Genomic DNA, 27,556 nt, shown 5'->3' on the forward strand with positions numbered 1-27,556 from the left:
ATGTTTAGCATTCAATTCGCTGCATTCCCCACTGTATTTTGCAACTCAAAAACAAAAACTAATCAAAGTACATTAATAACTCTCTCTTTCATTTACTGTCCCCTATACACATTGCATTGTTACTACAATGACACCCCACATTATCATCTCCATGACTCATCCTTACTATATTATTTCTTTATTATGTTTTAATAATAATTCTCTTTATTATATACTCCAACATGGGCTAGAATGAGTGCTTGTTCTTCTTCTTTTTCATCTACCAAAGGCGGGTTCTTTCAAATGGGTTGAATTATTCAAAAACTTCACTTTTCTTGAAAAGGGTGTGAAGGAAAAATCAAATATCAATCTTTATATATATTTTGTCAGTTTTGTGAATATTTGTACTTGCAGTATGAAGGCTTTTGGGTTCTTTATTCTGTTCTTGGTGATGGGGACAGCCTTTTTGTCCTTTATTTGCTTCAGCACTGGAGGTACCTCTTCATTTCCTAGTAAAATAAATTTATTTTGGCCTTGGACTATGCTATTTTTTCTGTGACATTTACTTTTTTAATATTTGAACTTAAGTTCTTATAATATGCTTTAGTTTGTTACTTAAGTTTGTTCAATTCCTTTTGTATTGTGTGATTGTAAAAGATGGAAACATGAAAGGGCTAGTTTTACTTAAAGAACACCTTAAAGAGAAATTATTGAGTATTTGAAAGAATGGTTCCTTATACAGCTGAACTTATATAGAGGTTTCATATAACCGACTCTTCTAGTTTGAGACCGAAGAATAGTTGATTGATTGACTTGTCGGAGATTTTTATTAATATAATGAAGGGTTTTTTCTCAAATGGGTGGATTTCAAAGTATTTCACTGGTAGTTTATATTTTGACTTCATTTTCCCTACCTTTGGGATATAAGAGAACTCTCCGTAAAAGACTATTTCACTCGCCAACAATTTATTCTACTTCTTTTCCTTAGTGGTTTTATATTCCTTATACTTCTAGTTCACTCTAAACTTTGACAAATGGACTGGACCACAAATGGTTCTCTCTTTGTCACAAGTTAGATTTCCACGAACAAAAGTGATTGGTACTTGTATGTTATTTGGTCCTCACATGACATTTGACGTCTCGGGATTTGCTAAATGATTAGGTTGGGAGATATAATGCTAGAAATGACTTCTATACTCTATATATTGATTCACTCATGACATTGGTATTTATTTAAGTTCTGTGTATATTGCATCTTCTGAGCAGCTGAGAATCTACCAGAAATAGTTTCTCTACTTTCTTACAGGTAGAGGTAATGTTCGCGTACAAACTATCCTCTCCAGACCATGCTTGTGAGATTACACTGATTTTTTTGTTGTTGTTGCTAACTTCTTGTTGTATATTGCATCTATTTTTTAGAGCCCGTTTGGATTGATTTGAAAAAAGTGGTTTTTTAGCAGGAATAACTTTACGGTATTGCTTTTGGCTTGTTTTAAGTAATTTTTAACTTATTTTAAGCACTTTTTAACTTTGACAAACATTGAAAAAAGCCAATCCAAACACACTCTTAGAATGTGTGCCTAAGTTTGATGTACGATGAGAAGGAAAAGAAGGTATATGAGTGGTTAATCTGAATAATGAATGCTGTAGAAACTTAAACTTTGTGATATATCTCTCTTTCAAAAAGTTTCAGTTCATTGAGGTCCAGATTTGTTATCAATGGAAGCAGTAAACTAACAGTTACAGTTAGAAGAGAAGCCCGCCTACTTAACTCTTTCTGTGTTCATGCTTGCGTGTGATGAGGCATCTTACTGTTATTCAGCTACTTAAGTTACTCATCGAAGTTGTTTCTTGAGGGTTCTCAAATGTTATCCGAGTATTATGGACGAAGTCAATGGCAGTCCCTTTTGCGCTCAGCTTCTTTTTTGTGGTAAATTCATTTCAGTTTGTTAATATGCACTAGTCTGCTGCTTTTAGAGGAATCATATGAGATATGTACCTATCTCTGTTTGCCAGATACTGAGGCTAAAACAACAGAATTAAGCCGGATAGCTATATCCGCACAAGGGTATTGACTTAGCCTTCTCATAAATGAACCACAGGAATGTCCTTCAAATGGCAAAATAATGACATGGAGATGACCATAAGAAGCAGAAAGCTGCAGGTACTTTCACTTTATCGACCATCTTTGGCTTGTTAATCGTTTCATCGCAACCTAGTATAAGGTAAATGAAACAGCTGCAGAAATGGTGTTTCCTCGTCACTAAAACGATTTAACTTATGATCCACTAACAATGTAATGAAAATTTTGCGCTGCTATAGAAGGTTACTTGCCATATTGTTTAGGTTACTAATTCCATTTTTATCGGTAGTCACATGTATAAAAGTTAAATTCTTACTAAAATTTCTTCACTATTTCCCTCTCTCAGGGCAATGGCTTCGGTCCAAGCACTACTGAGGGCGATTCGAGCAACTTAGATATGGAAGATTATCGCCCGATAGATCCAGTTCCTAGCACAAAAGCTTCTATAAGACCAGGACCTGTTGAGCATGGTACTCCTCTTATGCCTTACATTCCCAGGCCTTCACCTCCTCCTATTAGCGCCAATGGTGGGCTCCCATAAGCTCATCATTATTCCACTTCCACTAATCCGCTACAAGTTGGGCAATGTAGTTCCTCCCTTTTTTTCTAAAAGAAGTTGGAATGTAGAAACTTCAAAGAAGCGTCGTCTCTACTATTTTCTGTTTTCCTTGTAAAATTTTTGTTGAAAGCTTGTATATTACTATGGCATGTTATCTGTAATACGTATGCCTCTAGGCGATACTTGCACAAGTTATTAGATATTTCAGTTTTTGAATTACATAACTGGTGTAATTCTTAGCTAGATATTGCAAGAGCAGTAGTGAATGTTATGCCACTCCTTCCTCCTATTTAGTGTGCAGTTATATGTTGTCGTCAAAGGAGAGGTCATGATTGTTATTTTTTTTTTGGGGGGGGGGGGGGGGGTTGGCGGGCGGGGGGCTACACGAAGGAATTACATTGAGTTGATCACCCCATCCATGAGTTTTTGGCATTAGGTAAATCATTAGGTAATGATTTACGACACATCTCCTGCAGGAACAGAAATGAAAATAGGGCAGGATAACTCTGTTTGGATCCTAATTATTATGTAGGAGTAGCAGCCCAGTGGTTTAAAAGGAGCATTGAAATTGCTAAGTATGCTTTTGTTTCCGAGGGCTCGAATGTGATTCCAGTTTTCCAACAAGTCTAAAACGTATTCCAACTAGTAGATAAAAAAAGAAAAAGACATAAATTGGATGGAAAATTATTTTGGAAACGAATGATTAATTAATGATTTAGTTGTAAAGTAATTACCTTTTCAACAATAAATATCTTATTGGTAAGCTAGTTGTGAAGTATTAAACAGCATTTGAAATAGAAAATATCTTTAAGGGAATACTACTTGAAGTAGAAAACGTATTCAAGTAGAAACTTGTCCATCATCTCCTACTTGAATATGGACTATCGCTATAACTTTAGAGGGGATATTCTTTTTCATAGTTGAATTAGGAATCAAAAAAAATTTGGAAACTAGTCAAGCTATATAATCCCTTCCAGGAATGCCTAAACTATTATCAAGAAAATAAAAAAGAAAGAAAGGTAGGCTACAAAAGAGCAAATTAAAGGTTTTTTCTCGAGTAAAAACTTAGTGTTTAAACAGATGAATAATACTATTAATTCATCGACGCCAGTGGAGATCCGATTCTACAGCAAAACCATACATCGATGGGTTGGAACTGACATCAATGGAACACAAAAGGTCGTCCCCTACCAAGAAGAGGAAAAATTAGAAGAAGCTTTTAGTCTATGGCTAAGCTACGAAGAGTTAATGATGTGCATGAAGTCTCGGGAAAAATATAAAGAAATAATTGTGGCGGATGTCATTAACAACTGGCCTACGATTAGTTCTCTTGACTTTCAAGAAAACGTTGAATATCGTTTTATAGAATGCAACAAAGAGATAATTCGCGCATCAGCTAATCTCCTTTTGTACCGATATCATGTCTGTGACAGGACAAGGTTCCGACCGGCTAGTTTGTCATTGATTGACTCGCTGAAAAAGACGAGGATAAAGAGTGATACTCATGAGAATTGTTGTGATTTGTTTAGGAGATTTACCAGTGGGTACTCAAGTTGTTCGCATTATTTTCATCTTCGCTGCCTATGGACTTGGCTTGAGAGAAGGGGCAGCTGTCCTATGAGATGCCAGCTCAATAAATTTGTGTTGAGTTGTGAGTTTTGATGATTAACAAACATAATGCATATAAGAAAATATGTGACGTATGAATATTATTCTTGACTTTTCTGTTATCTGGGAGTCTTTTATAATTTTAAGAATATTTAGTTTTGCAATATTATCTCTTAGTTTTCCAAGAAGTCTTTATAGGTACTTGTGATGTATGTATCTTGTTAGTTGTGCAAGACTCTTGAATAGTATTTTAAGCATAAATAGAGATATATTTGGCTTGAGCATTCTCTAAGAAAAATATTCTCTTCCTAATCTTTCCTACAAATTGATATCAGAGTAGTTTTCGATCTTAATCTGGGGTTACGTGAAGAAAAATAATCATGACATCAAACACAAAAGAAGGTGTTGGCTCTTCAGTTGGTTTTACTCATTTTTCTTTATGGAAATCATTTTGAATACTAGAAGATTAGAATGGAACTTATCTAAAAACTGAATGCTTGTGGACAATTGTTGCAAATGGTTATGAACAGCTAGAAAACGATGATGACCTTAGGGGTGTTAATGGTTCGGTTCGGGCGGTTATTTTATAAAATTTATACCATATCAATTTTTCGGTTATTCTATTATGTATAATCAAAATTAGAATTTTCGAAACCGTCCCAATCATGTCGGTTTCTCTTCGGTATCGGTACAGTTCGGTTAATTTTCGGTATTTTTTTAATATCATATAAAATTCACCAGTAGAAGTAGAATTGCAAGAACATATGTTATTGCTCTTTTATAGGACTTAGCAAAACTTTCTAGACATTTTTACTATTTAAAGGGTGATGAATTAAAAAAAAGATGGCTAGAGTGTAGATCCATCAACTATTCTACAACAGCGTAAAAGAAATCAAACAAAGGCAAAGAAAATATTAATCACACGAGTTAAAAGATATACACCAAGCTGGGACTCAAGAATAAAGTCAATCGAAGATTAAATATTCAAAAAGATAAATCTAAATTATATGAAAGGAAACATATTCAATAACACTACTAGAAATCAGGTGATTTCTGTCCAAGAATTTCCGACCGAAATCGGTTGGAATTAAGAGTATTTGGTCGCAAAACACAACAAAAGTGACTGACAGCAAAAAAAAAAAAAACTTTCCGATCGATTTCGGTCGGAAAATTTGTCAAATATTTGGTCAAACTTGTATATAATGTAAAAAATAATTATTTATTAAAATATTTCCAAATTTTTGACCGAACTCGGTCGGGAACTAATCAAATATTTGGTCAACCTTGTATATAATGTAAAAAATAATTATTTATTAAAAAATTTCCAAATTGCTTTTTGAATTTTTTGTTTCCCGCGCAAGACAAAAAACCGAAATAATTGTAACTCAATATTTCCGACCGAATTCGGTCGGAAAGTGGTCAAATATTTGGTTTGATTCGACCGTAAATTAATAATTTTATTACGTAGAAGTGTATTAGTGACAATTAGCTTATATAAATTGATAATTACAATAAGCATAAGTGGATTTGCCGATGATTTATTCTAAATTCGTAATCACACTATCTAAATGTATAGTGTATGTGTATATATATATCTTAAATTGATAATTAGTGTAAGTAGAACTGCATTAATGGTATCCTTAAGTAACGTTAATAATTAATGAACTAGTGGTATCTTTATATAAGTAACGTTAGTAATTGATTAGCCGATACATTGATAATTATACACTAAATGGAAGTGTATTAATGATGTTTGTGAGAAATGTTTGTGATTGTTTATCTTTAGTTTGATAATTAAAGTAAGTGAAAGTTTATTAGTGGTATCGTTAAGTAATATAAGTGTTATTCTGAAGTAACGCTAGTGATTCATTAGCCTATACATTGATAATTATATGCTATATTCTCTCTCTCTCTCTCTCTCTCTCTCTCTCTCTCTCTATATATATATATATATATATATATATATATATATATATATATATATATATATATATATTATATATATGCTATACTATCTTATATATACTATACACTTTACTAAAAAACAGTTGTTTACCGATGCAGCAGTACCGACAGACTTTTTTTCTGTCGCTTATATTATAATAAGTGTATTAGTTGTAATTAGCTTATAGATTGACATTACACTAAGTATAAGTCCTTTAGTAGTATCCTTAAGTAATGTTAGGTTTGATTCGACCGTAAATTGATAATTTTATTACGTAGAAGTGTATTAGTGACAACTAGCTTATATAAATTGATAATTACAATAAGCATAAGTGGATTTGCCGATGATTTATTCTAAATTCGTAATCACACTACCTAAATGTATAGTATAGTATAATATATATTACTACTATTATAGAAGGGAATAAGGAGAGGAGCTTGGGGTAGTAAGGGTATTTTGGGAATAATATTTTTTGGCTTTCTGGACACGTGCTATCTCTGATTTTCCAGTCTGTGCCTCTATGCGAAACCCAAACCAGCACATAATTCCGAAGAAGGTCCCCGCTACTACTCTTTCTCCGGATTTTGATCTATTTTCCTCAAATCTCTTCCGATCTTCTCTCTTGCGGCACAGTTTCTGCGCTTCGTCGAAACAGTTATCAGGTTAGTTATGTTTTGCCCGGAATTTTGCTTCCTTTGGCCCAACTTTTGTGTACTTCCCTGAGACTGAGAATATGTGTTTGAGAAAAATTCTTCAATGCATCAGACTTTCTATTCGATTTATGCGAAGAATAATCTGATGATTTTGATTTTGGATAAACGGTGCGCCGAGCAGTCACTACAAGAAATTAGGTTTTTAGCGACGATCTTTAGTGGCGACGGTTCTTGTTGCCGCAAAAATACTAGTTTTAGTGGCGACTTGAATAGGTTGCCACTAAATATTATAAATTTAGCAGCGACTTTAATCATCGCCTCATAAAGTCAGGTTTTAGTGGTGACTTCACCAAGGTCGCCTCTAGTAGTTACTACATTTTTATTTTGAAATTTTGATGAAAAATAATTTGTAGCGACCTTAAAATTCTCGCCACAAAATTTTATTTGCAGCGACAAAGTCGCTACTAATTATATACTAACCTTTTTTATTTTTTTTAATTATATTGCTAAAACCTAAGAAATAGAAATATGCTGCTAGTGTTTTCTTTGTTTCCCTCGTTTTTCCAAATCCCTTCCCCTTTTCCCCAAACCCTAGCCGATGCAAAAAATTTATTTTCCCAAATTCCTTCTTCTGCTCCCCCAAAACCCTCACTACTACTGTTAGATCTAATCATCTTTCAGCTCTCACCCCCCTCTTTCTGTCAAGTCGTGGTTGTTAAAGGACTCAGAGATGAAAGGTGTAACCGTATCATGAAATTTTGGAATAAGTCGGGGACTATTCTCTATGCCGTTGTATTTGGATGATCTTTATGAATGATGTGATTTCTTTCTCTATAAAGAAGAGAATTTGATGATCCTTCTTAGGATCTTGAGACTCCTATTACACAGATTTTACCTAAAAGGAATTCCATTGTCAGGCATTTGGAGCTAAATTCAAAGTAAGAGTGGATCTTTCATTGAATCGAATTATTATGATGTTTCAGCTTATGCATTTTTCATTTTTTCCCCTTAATTTTTGATTCAATTAAATGTGATTTTAGTTTATTTTCCTTTCTGATAATTACACATTATATTTATATTGTTCTCTTCTGAATTGTAGATACTTTAAAAGTTAGCTTCTTAATTTCTCTCCTTAGATCACTCTAATTTTGTTTTTGATTTTTTGTTTCTCTTTTTGTTTTTAATTGGTAACAAGTGTGGTCCTTTTTTTTTGTGGCATTTGTTGAGTAGATAATTTCTTATGTGGTTACAAGGACATATATAACGGGTTGAAAAGTTTGGGTAATTGGCTTGAGTGTATGAGTTAGTATTAACTTGAGTAGAGAAAGAATAATCATTTGAGAGAAGGAGGAACTGTAATTTGACTTACTAGGATGATATGTGGGATACTACTAAAGAATATGCTGAATAGAAAAAGAACCTCCTTAGCACTCAAGATCCCAATTTTTTCATCAGTTAACTTTAGCGCGCCTTAAAAAATATATAATATAATTCATATATTAGAATCTGGTTGTAATTGACATTCTTGAACCATGTGAACCGGAGATAATTTTTTTTATTACTTTGTTCCTTATAGTGGACTGTGAAGTGTTAAAGATATGCTCTTGATATCTCTACCTTTAAAACAAAAATTGGATTATTTAAGTTGCTTCTCTTGTTAGTCTTAAAAGTGCTTGAGCTGATTGTATCTATATTTGTGTTCATATTTTAGTATTGATGCCTCTATATTCATGCATGTGTATCTATCAGCTCTAAGTGAATTGGATCGACAAATACTTTAGATAACCTATTGTAACAAGTGTGGTCCTTTTTTGTGGCTTTTGTTGCATATATAATTTCTTGTGTGGTTACGAGAACATATATTACGGGTTGAAAAGTTTGGGTAATTGGCTAATTGCAATAAAGTCTTGATTCTTGAACGTATGACTTAGTATTGACTTGAGTAGAGAAAGAATAAACATTTGAGAGAAAGAGGAACGGTAATTTGAAATAAAATTTTGATCCATTGTTTATGTATGTTCCGTCTCACTGATCCGGATCGCATCCATCTAGATTTCAGACGGCCGGATCGCAGCAGTGGTCTGGATCGGAGCAGGGGTCTAGATCTGTGCAGGGATGTGGATCGCGGACGTCTTCAGGGACCCCGTATCCCTCTCCACAGAGTTCGTCTCCTAGCATTTCTAGACTTTGTCTTCGAGATAGTAGCACTGAGCCAAATGCACCCTCTTCTGCACATGCTTCAGATTCATCGGAGGATGATGATCCGGATGATGTGCGTTATGATCATTACCATAGGATAATCATCAGTCCTGAAGGCAACGAGTAAGATTTATTTATTACTTCTTTTTTTTGCTGAATTATAATAGCTACTCTTATTTATTTAATGTAATTGCAGTGTTGCAGGTTTATTCCTAATAATCATGTTACAAAGATAATTACTGATATACTTGCCTCGTTGTATTTAACACCCTATCCGACTTGGAGTGACTTTACTGATAGTCTCGTGCAACAGATGTTCAACCAATTTAAGATTTTAATACAATTCTTATCTATTTAAGTGTTATATTAACAATATTTTCATCTAACGTTACTTACTTTATTTGCAGACTAAGTGTTCCTGGGAGGACCAGTATAACCGTGAAATTTGTAAAAATTTGGAGTACAAATGCCGTAGGAGACTCTGATTCCTTCAGCACCGCTCGAAGGGTTAAAAAGAGGCCTTCATGGGTTCTACCGCATATATGGGTGGATCTGGAGAAGTATTGGACCACCGACAAATTCAAGAAGCAGAGTGAACAGAGAAAGAAAGCCCGAGCATCTGAGAAGGGTGGCTCCTTGCACTGTCTGGGTTCAAGGAGCATGGGGGATACGAGGAGACATCTGGTAATTTCTTAAAATATTTCAGTCTATTTTTATGGAACTATATTTATATATCTCCCAAAACTTTGGAATATCACGGCAAGTTGACATTTCAAAAATACACACATAACATACAATATTTATACTAAATGAGGTTGTTTTTATTAACTACATAATTATATATTAACTGCATAATTATGTGACTACCATATTTATATTAAATAAGGTTGTTTTTGTTCTGCTTCCTTGCTTAGAGAAATATATATATTGCCAAACAAATATAGTACAATAACATATAATTTTTATCTTCTACCAGCAAAGAAACTTAGGTTATAATAATATTTGTTGTTTGGGCTGGCACTATATAACACACTCCTCATTTGAATTGTTGCTTAACACAAACTGGTAAGTGTTGGTTTCTTGACAGTACACTAAAAAGCATGAAATTTGTTTTAATTAGGTTTAAGATGTTGTTTTATCTATTATTAGATTTCTATTTAATGTATTTTTCATGTTTATAAGCGCTGATGTTCATGAAAAATCTCTCTATCAATTTGAGAACCCCTGGTTCCAAATTTGTTGAAGAATCATATTTTAATATGTTTATTTTAAATGAGCAAATTCATATTGATAGGAATTTGTATTTAACAGCACAAAAATCTAAAATCTTGAAGAAAATTATGAAGACCACAATTTTAGAAGTGGAAAGAACATAGTACTGGTTAACATACAACACAAACTAATTAGAGAATATTGGAACTAGAACACAACCTTGGAGTTGTATGGCCAAACATTATATAGACTAACCAGCTCTAGGCTATCAAAAACCAAAGTTTTTTTCAGTGAAGCTCAAGTGGACTCCATATAATCCCAGCTTCATGTTGTATTTTTTATCCTATGTTTCTCTCAAGAATCTAGTTACTTAAAATTCCTATCTCTTAAATTGCACTCTGCTTTTACAACAAAATACGTGTATTGCTATAGTTTTCGTTAACATGTTTATTATATTTGTAGGAAAAAAAATTGGGGAGGAAGATGAGTCATGATGAGTTCTTCATGGAGACTCACATCCGGAAGAAGAAGGCACCGACAGATCCAACTAGATGAGTCGAGGACCGGGCAGAGACTACACATGTAAGTTTCATAACTACTATAAATGTTTCTAATATTATATAGTTAGTAATTTTCTATCTTCTAAATAAAGGGTCGCTACAAGATCAATTTGGAGGAGTACACTCAGAGCTTGCCACTAAATGAGCAAGGCGAGCGACCGCCCATTTCAGACGAAGAAGAGAAGAGGATATGGTTGAGTACTGTCGGTGGTCCTAAAAAAGGGATAGCATACGGCCTTTCAGATAAATCGTTTCGGCGCTACAGGGCTGTATTGCAAGGTATAGGGACTTTCGCCCAAGGCGAGGCGATTGATAGTTCGGCTATATCGTCCATGGAAGAGAAGATCGCAAAGCTGACAGCAGAGCTTGAAGAGACCAAGGCTAGAGAAAAGAAGAATTTTGATACCCTTCAAGGTCAGCTAGAAAGGAGGGACAAACAATTTGATCTCCTTCAAGGTCAGCTGGCAAATCTTCTTGCTTGTGGTGCTTTCCCCATTCCCCGGTCTCATCCTCCTTCCCCACCCGCCGACGATGAAGGTCCTAGGACATTACATGAAGATGGTGCTACATAAAAAATTCATTGAATGTTGTGTATTGTTAAACAAAGTTGTGAACTTGTCAATATTTTGTTGTTGGTTATTTGAATGATGATTATATTGTTATTGAACACTTTAGTAGTTGTTGTTGTGGTTATTAGTTGTTGTGGTTGTGGTTATTAGTTGTTGGTTAATTGTTGTTGTTGGTGGCTATTAGTTATTTTATTGAGTTTTCATGGTTGAATGGCAGCAATGTAAGCTGCCATTATAGGATGTATGTTGGTTTAAATTGGCAGAGAGTGTAGCTTAAAAAGAGCCTTTTTCTGCCCAGTTTTTACCTAGTTTTCTGATCGAATTCGGTCGGAATTTATTTTTTTTTTGCCCAGAAATTCGTAATTTTCGACCGAATTCGGTCGGAAATTATAAATTTATATTTATTTTTTAAATAAATTAACAATTTACAAATAATTATTTAATGAAATAATATTATTATTTTTTAAAAATTTCGACCGAATTCGGTCGGAAAACTAAAATTAAAAATAACTAAATAATAATATTTTCCGACTGATTTCGGTCGGAAAATAGAGTTTGGCTGCCAGTCAGCGCATTGGATTTTATCGACCGATTTTGGTCGGAAATTTTCGACCAATATTTTCCGACCGATTTCGATCGGAAATTTGCGACCAATTGCGGCCGGTCTGCATTTGCGACCATTATTTTTCCGTCCAATTAAAAACGATCGAAATTTGGTCGGAAATTATCAATTTCCGACCGATTTCGGTCAGAAATTTCAGTCGGAAATCACCTGATTTTTGGTAGTGTACATTGTAGTTTGCTACTCATAATCGCTAGAATACTTTGTGTCTTGCTAATAAAAATACTTGAAATAACTTAGTTTAAGTAGAAGTAGAATAATAGGTTTTAGGAATTAGTATTTTGAGTTTAATTACTTGTTAGCTTGTAATAGTTTTCATAATTCCAAGGCTCAAAGAAAATTAATGCATTATTATTTTTAAACTTATTAAATAAATATAATTTCTACATGTAAAATTTATTCGGTACGGTTCGGTATTTTTTCGGTTTATTTTTATAAAATAAAAAACCTACCCTAATTATCTGTGCGATTATATATTTTTATAAAAACCTACGATTTCTTAAAAAGAAACCTAAAAATCGGTTTGGTGTGGTTCGGTTCGATCAGTTTAGTCGGTTTTCGAATATTCATTGACACCCCTAGTAAATTACAATAGCAGAGATATAAAACCTTGAGGCTAAGTGTCGTCAAGATGCAAAAACCTTGAGAAAAATTCAAATGGGAGTCTTAAGAGCATTTTTTGTAAAAAATAGATAATTATTGCACAAGTCATGGATATTGTTAATAAAATGAGAAATTATGGTGATGAAATTTCTGAACAACAAGTTGTGATTTTTTTTTTAATTAGTATTACAGAAAAAATATGAGTACATTGTTGCTATCGGTGAAGAGACGAAAGATTTTTCTAAACTTTCCATCAAAGAGCTAGTTGGATCGTTTCGTGCACATGAGAAACAAAGAATTTTCCGTGGGAATCAACCTGAAGAGACAGCTTTCGAGTCCAGAACCAATTAGAACTTTTAAAAATTCTCAAAGAATCTAACAAAAGAAGAAGTATAATCGAAAAAAGAAGCATCATTGTGATTAGGGGTACAAGCCAAATCGGAAAACCGCACTAAATCGAAAAATCAAACCAAACCGATTAAAAAATCTAATTAGGTTTGGTTTAATATTGAGTAAAAAAATTCGAACCAAACCGACATATAAATATATAATTTTTACATATACTTTTAAGATTTTATATAAAATTTTCTTTAAAAAATGTCTAAAAATATTTGGGATTATCTTGCAGGATATAATATTTAATAGTATATGAAGTGATCCATATTTATTAACCTTAAATAATGGGTTGTATGATCACTTTCTCATCATGTGTTACTGAAATGCGTCAATCTCTTTATTCTTCCATATTCATATCATATGTTAAGATCTACTAAATTGTTATATCTTTTTCGAATGTGAAGTGATTATTATTATTAGGTATCATATTGAGTTTTATGTTTAATTACTAAATTCGGTTAACCTTGAAAGTGTACATCAATGCAACATTATTGTCAAACGACTATAAAATAACCATTACTATGTGTTACTAATAAAATTTTCTCATAAGTATATTTTAATAGATAATATGTTTGTCAATTTTTTATATTTTTACCAAACATATATTTACTTATAAAAAATTTAACAAAGTAAGATTGAAATAATATTTGAATAACAAAAAATCCGACAAAACCGAACCAATCCAAACCGATATAGTTGGTTTGGTTTGGTTTTGATAAAAACCGAACCAACTCGGTCCATATAAATCCCTAATTGTGATGACTTCACTAAGAAGGATACAGAAAAATGTGAGAAAAATACTAGTCTGTTATAAAATAAAAGCAATGCAGTAAAATATAAATAAGAAGAGATAGAAAGAAGGGAGACGTGTTTTCTCCTTGCACTTTGGTGTATCTTTCCATTGCAATTACATGACCTTTTATAGGCATAAAAAATAAAGATGATGGACATAAAGTAGGAGATTTAATATTTAAGTTATTCACAACATGGACATCCAATGTAACATCCAATGTACAAACTATTCATAACACTCCTCCTTGGATGTCCATGTAAGATAATGTGCCTCATTAAGAACTTACAAAAAGAAAATATTGGGATGTACAAGTTATTTATAATATGCATTGCTTGCTGCCTCATTAAAAACCGTACCAGGAAAACCCAGTGGGACAAAACCTTGGTTAAGGAAAAGAGTGCAGCGTGTAGTTACTCCCCCTGATGAAAAATCACTTAATGTCTCGAAGACGACGCATTCCAATCTTATATATCAACTTTTCAAATATTGAGGTTGGTAATGCCTTAGTGAACAGATCAGCAAAGTTATCACTTGAATGAACTTGTTGTACATCTATTTCACCATTCTTCTGAAGATCATGAGTGAAAAAGAATTTCGGTGAAATGTATTTTGTTCTATCTCCTTTGATATATCCTCCTTTCAATTGAGCTATGCATGCAGCATTGTCTTCATACAATATTGTTGGAATATTCTCTTTCAAAGAAAGACCACATGTTTGCTGAATGTGTTGAGTTATAGATCTCAATCAAACTCATTCTCGACTTGCTTCGTGAATGGCTATTATCTCTGCATGATTTGAAGAAGTAGCAACCATAGTTTGTTTTGTCGAACGCCATGATATGGCTGTACCTCCACTTGTAAATAAATAGCCTGTCTGAGATAGACCCTTGTGTGGATCAGACAAATATCCTGCATCTGCATAACCAATCAATGATGGCTTGGATTCATTTGAATAAAATAAACCCATATCAATGGTCCCTTGGAGGTATCTGAATATATTTTTAATACCATTTCAGTGTCTTTGTGTTGGCGAAGAACTAAATCTTGCCAATAAGCTTACTGAGAAAGCTATATCTGGTCGGGAATTATTGGCAAGATACATTAATGCCCCAATTGCACTAAGATATGCTACTTCGGTACCAAGAAGCTCTTCATCATTTTCATGAGGTCGGAATGGATCTTTCTTTATATCAAGTGATCTCACAACCATCGGGGTACTCAATGGATGTACTTTATCCATATATAATCGCTTTAAAATCTTTTCAGTGCATGTTGATTGATACACAAATATTCCATCTTTCATATACTCAATTTGTAGACCAAGACAAAATTTTGTCTTTCCAAGATCTTTCATTTCAAATTCTTTCTTCAAACAGTCTACTGTTTTTGGAAACTCCCCAGAAGTTCCAATGATATTTAAATCATCAACATACACGACGATTATAACAAATTTAGATCTAGACCTTTTTATAAAGACACAAGGACAAATTGGATCATTCTTGTACCCTTCTTTCAACAGGTATTCACTCAGGCGATTGTACCACATACGACCTGATTGTTTCAATCCGTATAAAGATTTCTGAAGCTTTATTGAACAAGTTTCTCGAAAACTTTTATATGCTTCTGGCACTTTAAATCCCTCAGGTACTTTCATAAAAATTTCGTTGTCTAATGATCCATACAAATAGGCTGTAACAACATCCATTAGATACATATCAAGTGTTTCTTGCACTGCCATATTTATGAGATACCTGAAGGTGATAGTATCCACTACAGGACAATATGTCTCCATATAATCAATTCCAGGCCTTTGGGAAAACCCTTGCGCCACAAGTCGCGCTTTATATCTAACGACTTCATTTTTATCATTTCGTTTTCCACAAAAACCCATTTATACCTTACTGGCTTTATGCCTTCAGGTGTTCGAACTATGGGTCCGAAGACTTCACGTTTTCCAAGTGAAGTTAACTCTGCCTGGATAGCGTCTTTCCATTTTGGCCAATCATTTCTCTGTCTACATTCATTGACAGATTTTGGTTCAAGATCCTCATCTTGTTGCATTATTTCAACAATAACATTATAAACAAAAATGTTATCGATAACAATATTATTTCGGTTCCATCTTTTCCCGGTTGAGACGTAACTTATTGATATCTCTTTATTCTCATTATTTTCAGGTACCTGAACCTCCCCTAAGGTCTTATCATTTGTTACGTCTTGGGGCTCTTCTTGAGACACTACCTCTGTGTTATGTTCACTTTGATCACTTGCTCCTTTTCTTCTTCGAGGATTTTTATCTTTAGAACCGATTGGTCTACCATGTTTCAAGCATGGCTTAGACTCATTTGCTTTAATTAATTATACTGTCGGGATATCAACGCGAAGTAGAGCATTAGCAGCTGGAATATGTGACTTAGTCACCCTTGGTAGGTCAGTGAATGCATCTGGCAATTGATTTGCAATATTTTGTAAATGAATAATCTTTTGAACCTCTTGTTCACATTGATTTATTCGAGGATCTAAATGAGACAATGATAATGCATTCCAATCTATCTTCTTTTTTCAGCCGCTTATTTTCTCCCCCTAATGTTGGATATACTGATTTATCAAAATGGCAATCAGAAAATCTTGCCGTAAATAAATCTCCAGTCATCGGCTCTAGTTATTTTATAATAGAAAGAGATTCAAATCCAATATATATCCCCAACCTTCTTTGAGGACCCATCTTTGTGCGTTGTGGTGGAGCAATTGGAACATATATCGCACAATCAAAGATCCTACGATGGGAAATATTTGGCTCCTGACCAAAAACCAATTGCAATGGGGAGACTTTATGATAACTTGTGGGCCTTATCCGCATAAGTGCTGCTGCGTGCAAAATAGCATGACCCCATACTGAAATGGAAAGTCTTGTTCTCATAAGCATTGGTCTAGCAATTAATTGGAGGCGTTTTATCAATGATTCTGCTAGATCATTTTGTGTATAAACATGAGCAACCGGATGCTCAATTGTTATCCCAGTTGAAATACAATAATCATTAAAGGCTTGAGATGTAAACTCACCAGCATTATCAAGACGAATTGTCTTAATTGCATAATCTGGAAATTATGCTCTTAGCTTTATTATTTGAGCTAACAATCTCGCAAATGCCATATTGCGAGTTGATAGTAAGCACACATGTGACCATCTTGTAGATGCATCTACCAAAACCATATAATATTTGAATGGTCCACATGGAGGGTGAATGGGCCCACATATATCACCCTGTATACGTTCCAGAAATGCAGGGGATTCCATCCTAACTTTAATAGTTGATGGTCTAATAATTAATTTTCCTTGAGAACATGCAGCACAAGAGAATTCCTTAAATTGAAGAATCTTCTGATTCTTCATTGCATGTCCATGTGAATTCTCAATTATTTTACGCATCATATTAGAACCAGGATAGCCCAACCGGTCATGCCAAATAATAAAATTATCTTGAATAGTAAACTTCTCGTTTACTACGGCATGTGTTTCAATCCTACTAATACTTGTGTAGTATAAGCCGGAGGAAAGAGCAAGTAACATTTTAAGCACATATTTTTTACCGGACATTATTGTAGTAATATAAAGATATTCAATCTTTTAATCATTTGTAGTCTCAATATGATAGCCATTTTGGCAAATATCTTTAAAACTTAATAAGTTTCTTTGAGATTTGCTACAATATAGTGCATCATCAATAGCCAAATTTGTTTCTCCTGGTAGTAATAAATTGGCTCTTCCAGAACCTTCAATTAATCTTGTACTATCGGATATTGTATTAACATACGTTTCTTTCATTACCAATTAAGAGAAATATCTCTTATCCTTTAAAATAGTGTGTGTTGTAGCACTATCCAGAAGACATATATCATCTTTATTAATCTTGAGTCCAATTGAAGATTGGGGAATTTTCATATTCTTCATAAAAAAAAGACAAATAATACATCATAAGAAATATGAAAGACAAGCAAAAAAAACATTAAGAAATACATTAGGAATGTAGAAACTAGCAACACGTGATGCATTAGGAAAATACACTCAAGAAAAATAAACTAGTTGCAAACATAAAATAACAACTTTTATAGTTTCATTCCGCAGTAAGATGATTGGTTCTTCAGTCAATATCCTCAAAGAAGTCTCCAGCTTCTAAATGAGTAATATTTGTTAGGCCTTCAAAATCATCATCTTTATATGCAAGATGTGCCTTAGAATCATATTTGTTTGAGGGACCTGCTTCATCATTACTATTTTGAAAGGTCAAATGTGCCTCCACATTATTTTCTCTTTTTTCCTGAGGGAGGCTTGATAAAGTTTGACAAAATGTTCTGGCGTACGACAAATGCGTGCCCAATGACCTCTCATACCACATCGGTGACACATACTAGTTTTACCTTTTGAATGATTAATTTGAGAACCCTTATTGTTCTCCAATTTATTTCCACCATAATGACGATAATTGTTTCGCCCCCTGCCACGTCCACGTTTACGACCATGTCCACGACCACGGTAATTATTTTGTTTTCTTTCAAACTTATCATATGCTGCTACATCATTCACTTCCGGAAATAGAGCTGACCCAGTGGGACAGACTTCATGATTTTTCATTAATAGAGTATTATTATGTTCTGCAACAAGTAGGCATGTGATTAACTCAGAATATTTCTTAAAACCTTTTTCACGGTATTGTTGTTGTAGCATCACATTTGAAGCGTGAAAAGTAGAAAATATTTTTTCCAATAAGTCCTCATCTGTGATAGTGTCTCCACATAATTTTAATAGAGAACTTACTTTAAAGATAGCAGAATTATACTCACTTACGGTTTTAAGGTCTTACAACCTTAAATGTATCCATTCATACCGAGCTTTCGGTAATACTGTAAGTTTTAGGTGGTCATACCGATCCTTCAAATTAATCCATAATTCAAGTGTATCTTTTACGGTTAAATATTCAGTTTTTAACCCTTCATGTAGATGATGATGAAGGAAAATCATGGCCTTCACTTTATCCTGATTTGATGCTTTATTTCCTTTTATAATAGTATTTCCAAGACCTTTAGCATCAAGGTGAATTTCAGCATCAAAGACCCATGATAAATAGTTCCTCCCGGTGATGTCAAGTGCCACAAATTCAAGTTTTGATAAATTTGACATAGTGAAAACTATCATAAAAAATGAATAAGTTAGAGAAAATTATAATAATAAACAATTAATGAAAACAAAATGATTAAGATAAAAGAAATGAAAATAGAGCTATATCATGTTAACAATCTACTATTTCATTTTATTCTTGCCATAAAGTAGAAATTACATACTTGTTTCATTTCACTTTATATTATATATATATATATATATATATATATATATATATATATATATATATATGTGTGTGTGTTGCATTTCACTTTATATTATTGATATATATGTGTTAATAGAATTGAACGTGACTAACATTATTTATATGTTCCAATAAATATAAAGTAATTAAACTATAAAATTATTGCTTGTCAATTCATTTCTCACAGTTCTTCAAAATGCCTTAAAGATATGTTTTGATCCAGGGAGTCCATGAATATTATAAGTATGACATTAGTGCATAGCTAGTTTGATGACTTTGAGGTCCTCTAAGAGTTGAGCACGGAAGGAAATAGTTATTTTATCACTGCAATGTACTTAAACTATTTAAGATGCCCAAGCGCACAAGTAATCTGCAAACAGTGAGCATATGATATGTACTGCCATAAATAAAAGGATTATAATGATACATACCTTAATAAAATATGGCTCAACTTAGCGGGAGTTAAGAATAAAATTAGAGCTTCCTGCTGATAACGTGTTATAAAATAAAAGCAATGCAGTAAAATATAAATAAGAAGAGATAGAAAGAACGGAGAAGTGTTTTCTTCTTTCACTTTGGTGTATCTTTCCATTGCAATTGCATGGCCTTTTATAGGCATAAAAAGTAAAGATGATGGACATAAAGTAAGAGATTTAATCTTTAAGTTATTCATAACATGGGCATCCAATGTAGCATTTTGTCTTCATTGTAAAATTTGCAAAAAGACTAACCATAATGCAGAAAAATGTTGGCACAAAGGGAAGCCCCAATGTAACTTTTGTAAAAAGTTTGGCCACATTGAGAAGGTTTGCAGGTACAAACAACAAGAGTAAGCCAACTTTTGTGAATAAAAAACGGAAGAAAAAAAAAGAGAACCTTTTCTACGCTTCTGAATCTGATATTTTAAAAAAAGTAATGAATGGTATGTTGATAGCGCTTGTACCAATCATATGTGTGGAGATAAAAAAAGCTTTGATCTCAATTAATCTCAACTTCACTTCTAAAGTGAATAGGAAATGAAGCATTATTTGACGCTAATAGCCCGTTTGGCAAAGCTACAAAAATCAGTTTATTTTGGGAAGTATTTTTTTTAAAAGTGCTTTTCTCAAAAGTACTTTTGGTGAGAAGTAGTTTGTGTTTGGCTAATTAGTTTAAAAAAAACACTTCTGAGCAGCAATTAGTATTTGGCCAAGCTTTAAAAAACTGCTTCTAAGTGTATTTTTCTCAAAAGTGCTTCTCAAAAAAGTGCTTTTGGAGAGAAACTACTTTTTTCTGCTTCTCCAAAACTCAAAAGCACTTTTTTTCCTTCCAAAAGCTTGGCCAAACACCTCAATTTTTGTCCAAAAGTGCTTTTAAAAAAAACAAACACTTTTGGCCAAAAAGAAGCTTGGCCAAACAGGCTATAAAGGTAAATGTATCATTTCAATCAACAAAAAATAAGCAGTAAGCAAATTTATATTGTTCTTTATGTTCCTGGAATGGAAAAATATTTTCTTAGTGTTGGCCAACTCATGGGAAATTGTTGTTCTCTTTTGGTTAGGAATGGTCTTTGTAAAATTTATGACAAAAATGAGCCAAATCAAGTCACTGGTGAAGTAAAGATGATAAACATGAACTTTCCTTACAACTTCATTATAATGCATTTAAAATTGAATTTGTTAATGATTCATGAATTTGGCACAAAAGGTTTTGTCACTTGAATTTTCATGGCTTGAAGCTCCTCAAACAAAAAGGCATGGTACAAGGTCTTCCTGAAATACATACTGAGGTAGATCCATGTGAAAGTTATATTATGGGAAAGCAATATAGAAAGTCTTTTCCAAAAAGGAAACTTTTGGAGAGCAAGTGCACCATTGGAACTAATCCATACAAACATCTGCGGGCCAATGAAGACTCCATCTTTGGGAAGCTAAATGCAAGGCGGCTCAAACACATATATGGCCTAAAGTCAAAGTTTAATGTGAGGTCTAATTTTTATTTTAAAAAAAGTTATGATATATATTTTTATTTGAAGTCTTTTTTTCTATTTTTTCGAGATGCAAAATTGTTAATATTTTTTTCATAATCGATTTTCTCTAATAATTCCTTTTCAATTGATAATATAGCCAACCCATATAATTTATCTTGAGACATTGTTAATCTCAGGTAAGATTTTATCAATTATAATCTTGAAAAACTTCTTTTCTTTGAGGCAATTATTATAAACAAACTCTACTTTTGTATAAAAAGTACTAAATATTTTTTTAAATACCTATAAACCTATTATTTTTTAAAAAATGGTCCCCCCAAAATTTAGGGGCCTAAGGCATAAGCTGTTAGGGGCCTGACTTTTTGACATCGGGCGTGGCGCAGCTGTGTCAAGGATTGGGCGTGATGGCCTTTCCATTAGCCTATGTGCGGGCAAAAGGATCGTGCGGGCAACGGACAAGACATTGTCATGAGGGCTGTTGTGGGCAAGTATTGGCCAAGGTCTTGGGGTAGGCAAGACATGCTTGGAAAAGTCTTGACAAGGCAGTGTGGGCAATGTTGGGGCAGCATGGCATGGCATGCGTGCCAAAGTCAGTGGCACGGGCACTTCGGGTTGTGGAAGCTCCAAGGGCGGGCTAAGATAAGGCATGGTAGTGCGGGATGATGACAAAGGCTTTCAATAGCTAAGGCAAGGCTATGTGAAGGAAAATACAAGCAATGGCACGGGTAAAACAAGGGTTGACATGGGCAAGGCAAAAACTCGGCCAAGGATGTGCGAGTGGTAGTGGCGTCGGGCATGTACGGCAAAATCATGGGTGGCAGGTTGCGATCAATACATTAGTGTGGAACAATGTCAAGATGAGCCAAGGCTGGGTGCAATGTCAGCCTTGGGCATGCAGCAGCTGACCAAGTCAAATGGCACATGCAATGCACATGCCAAAGCAGTTGGCAGCTACCTTTTCATAACCATTTGTACCCATGAATGATTTATGGTTATATCCACTATTATTTCGTGTTGAATGTCGCGCCCCCTTTTTCCCCTTCCGCGAAAATAGGGTTAATGACATTTTGGGTTTGGGCAACTCATTCCTTTTGGGAACGGAGTTTGTATTTTTGAAGAGTCTCCACTTAACGATTTTAAGGTGCGTCCCATAAATTTCATTTCTAACTATGTTTGATAACCAGAGACAGGGTAAGGGCTTGAAATTATCCCAAGGGGAAGGTGTTAGGCACCCCTCAGGATCCACTAGTGTGGTTCCCGGACAGACAGTTTTTGTGAATCTGTGCAATTAACAAATAAACAAATAGGGCTCAAATAATAGGGGATTTAAGTTTAAATACACAAGTGTTTGAAAACGATTAATGAAAGCAAGGTTTTGATAAGAGTTATAATCTAAGCATGCTTATGAATGTAAAGGGGTGTCCTAGGTTTGTTTGTAATATGGATTACATTAATGCAATACTCGGTATGGAACTCCTCAAAAGAGGGGATACACGTGGTATTAGCGCACCGGTCATCATATCCATATCTACCCTTCTCACCCCGTGAATGTAATTAAAGTGAGGGTTGGTCTCGACCTCTATTGCATGTTGTTACCCATCCCTTCCTATCAGTCCCGAAGGAATTTAGGACTTCTATCCTATTAGGGGGAGAGGTTCTAGGTAGAACTTCAGGTTTAAAGGCAAAATACTAAGGCGACATACAAAACAGGTAGGACTACATTTAAAAGAGAAAACACAGAAACAAGCAGAAAGCTCAGTTATACCTCCACAAATAATGCACATAGACAACATGACCTATACACAGTTAAGGTCTGAATTTAAAATCCTAAAACAGGGTGTTTAAATGATAACATCAGTACCAGATTTATTACATGACTCAGAAAAGAAGTCCGAATCAGGTTTACCTACTGATTTTGACAGTTGATAATTAAACAAAGGCAGTTCCAATTTTATTTAAGTTACTACCTAAGGCTTGCCTAGGCGTAAAATAATATGCAGCAGTTGTTCTAAGTCATTAAGACAATTTGGAGATTATTTACCCTAGGAGCATGCTGTTCTAGTTGAGACGAATGCAGAGGTTATTACTAGTTATATTAAATAGGATAATCGAGTGTGAAGCTGTTTTTACCTCTTTTATAATCAGTAATTTACACTAAGTGTGAATGCAAATAAGATCCTAAAACATGGTGTCTAAAGTGCATGTATAAAACTCATGATGCAGAATTCCTAAGAGCAGGATTTCTAAATGCATATGGCAGGGCTGCAGAATTTCCCTAAGAGCAGGATTTCTAAATGCATAGACATAGAGCATGGATCAATGAATGAGGTGCTGAAGCAAGAAACATATGTCCTAAGAACATGATTTCTAACGCATCGTATGGATACTGGTTTCTATTGCACAATTAGGAATATAAACGTAATAGCATATTTTCTACCCTTAACAAATTATGGCATGCATATTTACCCTATGCCTTTTCACTAGCCACCCCAATACTTGTTTACAAATTATTACATAAGAAATGAATTACATAAGAAATGTAAAATAAGAAGTTACAACTATAGGAAGCCTGATTCTGACTTCCTCTCTGAGTTATGTAATAAACCACCTCAAATGCCAATATTGTTCCATAGACTTTCTCAAATCTGGGTGTGTCAGAGTTCCCTAAGGATCTCAAGGGATCCCGGGCAGTGCTTACACCTAGATTGCATAACCAAGAATAAGTGCAGTGTGGAAGGGCCAGCTCTTATGTGTCCAGGTTCAGAGGGAGCTCAAGGGTCCCAAAGCAAGGCTCACACAAAAGGGGCAGAACCTAGTAGCCTAATAATATATGTGATAGTGCTTGACATAATTTGAAAAGAGTTTGTTTAAAAACTGGACTGACAAGTCCATTTTGAAAGCAATCAGTAACAGAGATGATTGGAGGCAGTTGTAGCAGCAAACATAACTCAAACACCTTAAGAGGGGAATCGGTAGTCACATAAGGGAGTCAGGGGATTTAGGATACACAGACATTTGACTGTAAACACATAAACCCATCAAGGGTTTTAGGACTGGTTTGGACATGCACAACAATAGCTGATACTGGCACAATCACAAACTAGTCAGAAAGAACATAAACACATTGAAGGGATAGGGACTTGGGATTCATCAGATGGTAAGTACACAATAAGTAATTGACAAAGCATGCTTTGAAACACACATAGGGGAGTGCATTAATCTAAAGGGGAAGGGGAGACATTATAGCATGCTGGTAATGTAACTTAACTACAGGTTTCACAACAGAAAGTAGACCAAGAATGAGAGAAACTGAAGCAATAAGAGAAGCATGTTGTTATTGAAGGTTTAAAATTAAACTAGGACATACCAGTCAAAGGAGAAAAGTGCATAAAAGTAAAGAAAGTAGAATTCCACAGTCTAGCCTTAGTTTTCAGCTGACTAGACAAGCAGTAGCACAAGTAGCAGAGAAAGAAGAGAGAGTTTGAGTGTGTATGTGTGTGTTGTGAACTATCTGTTCGTGTCTTTAGAGAAGAGAGGGTAGGGTATTTATAGCTTTGAAAAAGAGTAGAAAATAAAGTAACAAGTAAAGGTTTTGCACAATTATAGAAGTAATCACCATTAGAATCCAATCAATACAAGTAATTTCCTTTAATCAAGGAATTACTACTCAAACAGATACTAACAGGGGTAATTAAGGAACGCAAATCAATTTGAGAAAGATTGATTTTGACCATATAAGGGATAGTAAAAGTATAGAGTATACAATTGAGTCTAGGTACAAAATATACTTAATTTGGGGAAAGAATTCAGCAGGGGTGAAACATTACAGCAAAATAAAGAAGGGAATCAATCAACTTAAACAAATGAGTAAAATTAGGGGTTTATAAGAAAAACCTTGCAATCAAACCGTAACTTAAGGAAATCAAGATCAATCAAGAAAGAGTCATGATTCTACACTTTGACATATAAATAGAAAAGAATGAACATGCATATCAGACATGCAGGGTCAAACATATTGACAAAGAGAAGCTTAGATGAACACAAACATACAAAAGTGACATGAGTAGGCTAAGGACTACTCGAAGCATGGTAATCAACAAATTCAAGTAGTCACATAGAACCAAAAATGAAGAAACCAGTCTAACACATAGCAACAAGCAAAGAAGATCAGACCGACACACAAAAACAAGTAAAGGAAGTCTTTAAAACTCACAGTAACGAATGAGGAAAATCTTTAAGAAATTAGGGTTTTGACAGAGTTGAGTTAAAAGCGGTGAGAACTCAGAATCAGTTAAGATAGACAAAGAAAGGATCTAAACACAAAGAACTCAATCGAAACAAGTATACATACAAAATAAACAAAGACAGTTCCAAATCCTCGGATAAAACCAAAATACTTAGGGTTTTTAACACGACGAATCAGGTAGAAGGAAAACATATACAAACTGTTTGAACATAGTAAAATCTTAAGACAACATTTAAAATCGAAGAAGAAGTCTTTTAAAAGAGGTTAAGAAAACCCTAATCTTTAAGACAAAGAGTCACTTTGAAAGAAATCGGAAAAACCTTTGAGAAAACACCAAGAGATTCATAACATACACAGATCTAAGACAGATCTGAAAGAAAATTGGAAAGTTTTTTAAATCTAGGGTTTCAGAGAAACTAGGAAAGTGAGAAAACTTCGAAAAGTTACCGATCTCGCCGGAAAAGTCACAGATTCTCCTCGAACGGCCATGGATGACCGAAAAATGGCATGAGAAACCATGGGAGGTGAGTGAACCACCTTTGGTTCACTTGATGGCCTCAAAATGATGGCACATGCTCAAGAGGGAGCCATAAGGCTGGTAGGAGGTGAGACCACCATGGATTCAGGCAAGGAGATGGCTGGAGAAAGTGGGTGAAGTTCATCGGAGAGGAGGGGAGGGGGAAGGTTCTAGAGAGAACCAGAGAGAGAGAAAGAGAGAGAGAGAGAGAGAGATGAGAGTTGGTTGAGTGAACAAATGAGAGGGTTTGGGGGGGGGGGGGTTCGTTTGGTTTAGTTTAGGAAGGGGAGTTGGGGACTGTCGATCTGAATGATCAACGATTCAGATTGAATGGGGTAGGTGGGGATCCGATTTGGGCTTGGGTTAAAACTGGGTTAGGGTCGGTTTTTAATTAGAATTGCGCTGGGGAATTGGGATTCGATTTGGGCTAGATTTGAAAGCCAATTTTGGCTACAAGTTGAATAGCCACCTTTTCCCTTTTAATTTATAAAAAATAGTAAATAGTTTCTGAAAATTAACTTAAAAGGCTAAAATGATTTATAATACATAATTAACAATTTAAAAATACAGGATCTAATTTTATAAATATAAAACCTAATTAAACCTTAAAAGGGCTAATATTGCAATAATGTGCAATTTAGCTTTAAAAATACTAAATGAAAATGTAAAAAATATGTAAAAATTATATTAGCTATATTTTGGCATAAATATAAAAGTCCAATAGCTGAATTATCAAAAATAATAATTTTGAAAATAATTATTGGGATTTTATGGATAAAAAGGGGGAAATAAATCAATTAAAAAACCTTTAAAATTATGGAAAAATAATAAAACCCTTGGACATGCTTATATATGCATACATATGCTATTTTGAAGGTATTTTATATATTGAAAATATATAGGGAAAAATTGGGTAGCAACAGTTGCCCCTCTTTACCCGGGAAGAATGAAAAAGTTTTCGGATAAAGAAATTATGGCCAATTTTGACCGAATGAAATGGTTTGAAGAAGTTAGGCCGCACCCTGGCTTTTGAGATGACTACATACCCCTAGTTTTACAGGAATCAGGCCGTATGTATTTTAGGATCCATCGACGGAGTATACCGATGAAGACCTTCCAAAAACGGACGTAGTATCTAGGGCTGGGTGAGTGAACGATTTACAGGAATGGTTAGGTTTGATATGGCTGTGGGAACTGAAGCGGGATCGCTCCTGCTAGGGGTAGCCGTTGCTTGCCGGTTTACCTGCAATTAGAAACAATACAAGCGTATATTGTGCATAAATTTAAATATTATGCAAATTCCCGTTGGACCATGAATGTTGTCTTTGGACGGTTAGGATGATGTCCTTAGACCATGATGTCCTGGGCTATGAAGCGTATGATAAGGGATTCACAGGCCATGAAATGATGTTCTCGGGCTATGAGGATGGTGCCTCCGAACCATGACGCCTTTGACTAATGATATGTAAAAGATTGAAAGAGATCCCCAGGCCATGGTATGGTGTTCTCGGGCTATGAAGATGGTGCCTCCGAACGATGATGCCTTTGGATGAGTTGGCTATATTTCAGCCCATGAAAGATGTAGTAGCATGATGTGGACAAGATAGAGCTTAGTCTTGCGAATTGAAGGGCAGAGCTTAGCCCGTAAGAAAAGCGAAATAAACAGTGTTTGAGATGGCG

At 34.5% G+C, this 27,556-nt stretch overlaps 2 protein-coding genes across 3 annotated transcripts; both read left to right on the forward strand.

The window, feature by feature from the left end:
• The first annotated feature begins 223 nt into the window (after window positions 1-223).
• Window positions 224-2,845, forward strand: LOC107821139 (uncharacterized). Of its 2 annotated transcripts, none has more exons than XM_016647548.2 (3): window positions 224-473; window positions 2,082-2,143; window positions 2,409-2,845. In XM_016647548.2, the coding sequence occupies exons 1-3, from the start codon at window positions 395-397 to the stop codon at window positions 2,601-2,603; spliced, it is 336 nt and encodes a 111-aa protein (XP_016503034.1). In that variant the 5' UTR covers window positions 224-394; the 3' UTR covers window positions 2,604-2,845. The 2 variants fall into 2 exon arrangements, 1 of the variants encoding a protein (XP_016503034.1); XR_001656073.2 differs by lacking the exon at window positions 224-473 and adding an exon at window positions 1,298-1,909 and having other exon boundaries at window positions 1,996-2,143.
• An 856-nt stretch (window positions 2,846-3,701) lies between these two features.
• On the forward strand, window positions 3,702-11,513 carry LOC107821137 (uncharacterized). Its single transcript, XM_016647545.2, has 5 exons — window positions 3,702-4,165; window positions 8,880-9,149; window positions 9,434-9,710; window positions 10,701-10,820; window positions 10,891-11,513. The coding sequence occupies exons 1-4, from the start codon at window positions 3,702-3,704 to the stop codon at window positions 10,791-10,793; spliced, it is 1,104 nt and encodes a 367-aa protein (XP_016503031.1). The 3' UTR covers window positions 10,794-10,820; window positions 10,891-11,513.
• Window positions 11,514-27,556: the final 16,043 nt, after the last annotated feature.

The sequence above is a fragment of the Nicotiana tabacum genome, chromosome 20, assembly GCF_000715075.1.
Source record: "Nicotiana tabacum cultivar K326 chromosome 20, ASM71507v2, whole genome shotgun sequence".
Taxonomy (NCBI): domain Eukaryota; kingdom Viridiplantae; phylum Streptophyta; class Magnoliopsida; order Solanales; family Solanaceae; genus Nicotiana; species Nicotiana tabacum.

Coding starts and splice junctions, on each gene's coding strand:
- LOC107821137 (XM_016647545.2), top strand. CDS start 3,702: ATGAATAATACTATTAATTCATCGACGCCAGTGGAGATCCGATTCTAC. Junction 4,166..8,879: donor TTTAGGAGATTTACCAGTGG/GTACTCAAGTTG, acceptor GCATCCATCTAG/ATTTCAGACGGCCGGATCGC. Junction 9,150..9,433: donor ATCAGTCCTGAAGGCAACGA/GTAAGATTTATT, acceptor CTTTATTTGCAG/ACTAAGTGTTCCTGGGAGGA.
- LOC107821139 (XM_016647548.2), top strand. CDS start 395: ATGAAGGCTTTTGGGTTCTTTATTCTGTTCTTGGTGATGGGGACAGCC. Junction 474..2,081: donor TATTTGCTTCAGCACTGGAG/GTACCTCTTCAT, acceptor AATGAACCACAG/GAATGTCCTTCAAATGGCAA. Junction 2,144..2,408: donor TAAGAAGCAGAAAGCTGCAG/GTACTTTCACTT, acceptor TCCCTCTCTCAG/GGCAATGGCTTCGGTCCAAG.